This window comes from Triticum dicoccoides, chromosome 2B, assembly GCF_002162155.2.
Source record: "Triticum dicoccoides isolate Atlit2015 ecotype Zavitan chromosome 2B, WEW_v2.0, whole genome shotgun sequence".
Taxonomy (NCBI): Eukaryota; Viridiplantae; Streptophyta; class Magnoliopsida; order Poales; family Poaceae; genus Triticum; species Triticum dicoccoides.
Window position 1 is genome coordinate 213,956,551 of NC_041383.1, and position 5,493 is coordinate 213,962,043.

Here is a 5,493-nt window from a genome sequence, read left to right on the forward strand (position 1 = left end):
GTACGCGAGGCATGCGCTACGCAACAACGGGGTGGTCGAGCCAATTTGAGCTTCCTTTTGGCAACGTCGGGATAATTGCCCCAGCGGTAGCGTCATAAATTCCCTCCAAAATTAGGGGCAACCGGCTGGTACCGTTGACCAGCAAGTTTTGCGCATCGACGACCAATGCGCTATTTAAGCACTGCGCATGGTACTGACATCCCAGGGCCCCAGCACCGTAGCCACAGCCCCTCCTCTGACCCGCAAAAAAAAACAGCCTCTCCTCTGTTTCTATTCCCGTCCTCTTCCCGTTCTTCGGAGTGAAAACCGAACAGGCCAAAAAGAAGAAGACCAGAACGCAACAAAACCCCGCGACCATCTCTTCTTCTTCTTCCCCACTCCTTCCCCTTGGACCAAGGAAAGAACCCCGACCATGGCAGACGCCCCTCACGAGCCCCGCGAAGCCACCCACAGCTCCACCCCCGAGGCGGCCGACGACTTCGAGTTCCGCGTCCTGTCCACCGGCGGCCTTGTCTCGGCCGGCGCGGCCGCGGCCGACGACATGTGCGTGGCCGACGAGCTCTTCTCCCACGGCAAGCTCCTCCCGCTCCGCCCCTCGTCAACCGCCTCCGCCGACGCCCCCACCGTTGTCCTGCTTCCGCGGTCCGAGTCCGTCGCGTCCACCGCGGGCTTCGGCTCGCGCTCCGACTGCCGGAGCGCGAGTTCCAGCGGCAGCAGCAGCGGCTGCGTCAGCCGCAGCCACTCGTCCAAGAGCGCCTCCTCCGACCACGCCGCCGCGCCGCCGCGGAGGTCCCTGTCGAGCAGCCTGTTCTACGCGCACCCGAGCCCGTCGCCGCAGCTGCGCTCGCGGCCGCGCCGGAGCACGGGGTCGGCCCCGCCGCCCGCCGGGTGGGGCATCATACGCCTCGGCGTCGTCGGCGCCCCGGACGTGTACCCGCCGCGCTGCGCCGATGGGGCCAAGATCACCGCCGCGTCGAGAGGCGGCAGCGGCAGGAGCGCTAGGTTCGAGCAGGCCGCCAGCGCCATTGAGAGGAGCTTCAGGAAACATGGCGCGGGGCTGTTCGGTGACGGCTTCGGATGCAAGTGCTCGCCGGACGTCGTCGAGTCCGTCAAGCTGCCTCCGGCATCGAGGAAAAGCGGACTCGCGGATGAGAACGTCAAGAGAGGCCGCGGCGGGCGTCGCATCAGGATCCTGGACTGGCTCGAAGAGCTGTCCATCACCAAGGCGAGGAAGTAATCTTGTGTAAAGATCGTGCATTTCTCTGAGCTGCTCATGCTCAGAGAAGCATTTAGATTTGATCATTAGATTGTTTTTTCTTGTTTGATTAACATGAGACGCTTAATTCGAAACAAATAACTCGTCTGTACAGATCTCAAGGAGTCCACCATGACTTTCTATCTTGAAGATAGAGTATTTGATCGTGCATTTGTGGCAATTCAATGCCAGGATATGCCATTGCAAATTTGAAACTGTATTTTTATTTTTATATTATTATATCGTTACGCAGCTTCTCCTTCTGTCGTTAGCACTTGTTGCTGGAATCTTGCCACCAGAGAAATTCATTCATGAATACCAGAATACTCGTCTGAATTCTCGACTGACGCTCTCATGCACGTACACAGGGTACACCCATCCTGAACTGTCTGCCCGTCAGGGCTGTCAGTCAATGTTTATAAAACACGACTAATCCACACACAGATATCCATCCATGCTGAATTCATTTCCAGCACGTGAACTCTTCCGCTGCGACGACGTGCACTGACAACAAGCTCGGTGCGGCGCTGATGGCGAGGATGCCAGGCCCCTCTCCCTCTCCTGCTCTCCACCGCGACAGGCGTGAGGCAGTGACCGTGCAGCGCAGGCGCCTGGCGAGCCAGCACGGGACGAGCGGCTTTCAGCCGACGCCCGCATGCAGACGTTTCTCCTCGGCCCCGGCGGAAACTCGTCTCTTCTAGGCGGGCTCGCCGCCAAGTCACCGTGCTCCAGTCGTGTCGGCGACCGACGGCCCCGAACAACCGACGCCGTGGCGGAGCTCGCTTCCATCCGCCGAGTGAAACGTCGCCGCGGCCCGTGGATACGCCGTGACGACATGGTCGAGCGGTCGGTCTACAGTCCGCGTCTACCTCCTGTACTACGTAGGCGCACTTTTCGTCCTCTCGTATCCCGAAGGATATGGAGACGGCGACGTGGTGAGCCACGGGGTCGCGTATAGCTCGTGCCGCCCGCCCGCCCGCTCGTCGTGCGTATATGGCGATGCTGCCACAATTGCGTGCGGTCGGTGGCGACGGCGACCTGCCGGCGGGGTGCGGGTCTCATAATCCGTTCCTGACGGCGACGCCCACCCGCGCGGTCGGAGCGGCCGAGCACTCGATCGGCACGGCCGGGCGGCGCTTTCGGCTGCTGTCACGCGTGCACGGCGTGCTGGACGTTGCTGTTGCCCAAGTCCCGGGAGTTTTGAGTAGTAGTAGTAGCCCAGCTTGATCGTGGAACTGGTTGTTTCCTTCCTCCCGTGGAGGGATTAGGTGAGAGTCCCGATCGTTGGAGCGGTTCGGAACTTTTGTTGTTCATTAGCTCGTCTAACTGGCACCTAACCGCCACTTTTACAGCGCTACGGACGAATCGGGACGGTCGCCGCTTTCCCGTGCTCAAACTGACAGAGACAACGCTGCACCTTGATTTTTTACAACATACTCCAGCGCGGCACCTTGCCCTTGCTTGCTACTCCAGATTCAGACTTTAGCAAAAGAGAAAAAGACGCACAAATGCACGCCTCGTTTCTCACACGGATAGTGCCTTTGGTCTGCCCGCTACAAGCAGAAAAGCGAGCGTAGGTAATCGAATGGTACGCGCCGAAATCACCATCGAGTGGCGGCGTGAGGCTGAAATGCGTATGTTGTATACCGCCGGGAGGGGCGCAAGGAGCAGGGTCACTGAAAAAGGTGGCGCTAGCCCGTACTGCAAAAGGCAGAATTTTGTAGCGGGACAAAGTAACAAAAACTGCGTGTGCTTGTCTATGATGTGTGCTGCGGAGTGCACACGGGAGGGGGCATAAACAAGAAGCTCAATCATGGCGTCTCGCACTGCTGCGAGGGAAAGGCTGCACTGTTCTGTTTGCAGCCACTGGTTCGCATTTCCGAGGCGGCTAAAAGTGCTTAGATATACCAGGCCTAATCCATACTGCTACTGCTAGCCTAATCAAATTATTCTCACGGTGCCTTGCCAACTCCGCAGCGAAATGGAATGTTTCGGTCCCCGACGCCAACCTGGTCCTCAAGGTACTTCTACCAGTCCATCTGTCTGTGTGTCTGTGTCTGTCTATTAGCATCCTGGCTCTCGTGAGATTATACTACTACTAGTGCTACTGATTACAGTAATAAGCACAGCCATGGGGCGAGTGGGGGTTGGGAATCCACTCCAAAGATGCCTGCAAGTTGAGACAGGCAATGAGCGGTAGTAGTATGGATTTGCAGCAGCGGCGCACTGACGAAAGGCGAGTGAAATGGAAGTTCCTGCGATTCACCGCCCGTCCAATGTGCAGCACTGCGTGTCCGTCTATTGGCCAGCACCATCGATGGAGCCGGCTTGAACCATTATAAATCTTGCTGGGGAGATGTCTCGTGCGACATGGGCGACACGGGCGATCAGCCCTAGCCCTCACGACGACACGAGCGAGGCAGATCCCCCGATCGAAGATGGGCGGTTCACCTCGTATCCGATCTAGCAGCGCCGGCGTTGCTGCTATTCCGGCGAGGGGTGCTCCTCCAGCGAGGCGGCTCGCCGTGCTGACGCTGCTGGACGACCACGAGGTTCGGGTCGACGCGGTGCGGGTACACGAAAACGAGGCGATACGGGAAGGTACACAAATCCAGTTCCCGTGTCACGTTGTTTTGGTGGGCAGGGTGCTGGGGATTTGGCACGGAGGCGTGGCGCGATCTGAGAATCGAGGTCAAGGAGGAGGAGCATCGGGAATGGCGGGGATTAAAGTTGCGGAGCGGAGCGGCCATTCCTTCCCCACTCGACGAGATCCACTCCCCTCCACTCCCACAAGCGAGAGCGCCGAGCGAGAAGAGCCATGGCGTCCTGGAAGTCGAGATTAGAGGCAAGGGCGCCAGTGATTGCCGAAGGGAACGAGGAGAAGCTCAAGAAGCTGATGGAGATCATCTCCTAGTTTGCGGAGCAGCGGGATCTGAAGGAGGCGGCGGGGGCGGCATACAAGAAGCTCATCGAGGCGGAAGTTGGCGCCTCACGCCGTCGGGAGAACCGGTGGGGGCGCTCAGGATGTTGCTGTGGGCGATGGAGGAAGCAGACTCGGACGATCCAAGGCAATCGATGAAGTGGAGAGCGTTTCGCTCGCGCCGTTGTGCTCCGACAGGCTCATCGGAGTTTGTGGTCGGCGCGGTGATGGGCCTCCCTGCACCTGTACCTGCGGCGGCAAGGGAGAGGCATCCTGCTCCTGTGGTGGCGACGGAGACGCGGGCAGATCTGGGGAGCGACAAGGTGAAAGTGCAACTAATTTCTGGGTGGTTTTGGTAATTCTTAACAACATATAGCTCATTGAACTAATACTCTTTCAAGATGATCATTTTAGAAAGTTCAATGATTGGCACGACATGGACTAGAAATGTGGACCCCTCAAAATGCTAATGGCACATATTGGCAAAAGCTCAAGACTCTACATTTTCATTTCAGTGATTCAAGATCACATTGAGTACATAGGAAAAGCCAATAATATTAAAAGGGGATGACATGTTGCTTAATGGCTTACTTGCTCAAAATGCTTAGTAATATGCTCTAAAAGCCCTCAACCACTTTCTCATTTCCACATACATCCTAAACCTAAAGCCAAACTCGGCCCACCGATTTGATCTATCCGGCGCCACCGAATTCATTTGACATAGCCACTGCCATAAACCCTAATCAGTTCGGTCTCACCGATAGGGATCTCAGTCTCACCGAGATGGGATTGCAAACTCTCTGTTTCCCTTCATAACATTTCGGTCTAATCGTAATGAGCGGTTGGTCCCACCGAGTTCGCAATGCAAACTCTCTGTTTCCTTTTCGTAATGCTTCGGTCTCACCGAAATGAGCGATCGGTCCCACCGAGTTTGACTGACCAACTCTCTAGTTGCGTATTGCTAAAATTGGTCCCACCGAGTTCATGTGATCGATCTCATCGAGATCAAGTTATGCCCTAACCCTAGCACGTCGGTCCCACCGAGTTGATGTTGTCGGTCCCACCGAAAAGCCTAACGCTCACATTTTGAACTGAATCGTCTGATCAAGTTTCACTATTCGGTCTCACCGAGTTTGGAAATTTTTGTGTAACAGTTAGATTCTGTGTGGAGGCTCTATATACCCCTCCACCCATTCTCCATTCGTGGAGAGAGCCATCAGAACATGCCTACACTTCCACTATTCATTTTATGAGAGAGAACCACCTACTCATGTGTTGAGACCAAGACATTCCAATCCAACCACAAGAATCTTGATCT

The 5,493-nt window shown here is 56.3% G+C and overlaps 1 protein-coding gene across 1 annotated transcript; it reads left to right on the forward strand.

Moving 5' to 3' along the window:
• Positions 1-236: 236 nt before the first annotated feature.
• Positions 237-1,426, forward strand: LOC119367573. The gene has a single exon (XM_037633053.1). It carries the CDS (start codon positions 413-415, stop codon positions 1,235-1,237), a length of 825 nt encoding a protein of 274 aa, XP_037488950.1. The 5' UTR covers positions 237-412; the 3' UTR covers positions 1,238-1,426.
• Positions 1,427-5,493: the final 4,067 nt, after the last annotated feature.

What these genes read in the sequence shown, in the direction of transcription:
- LOC119367573 (XM_037633053.1), top strand. Translation starts at nt 413, where the DNA reads ATGGCAGACGCCCCTCACGAGCCCCGCGAAGCCACCCACAGCTCCACC.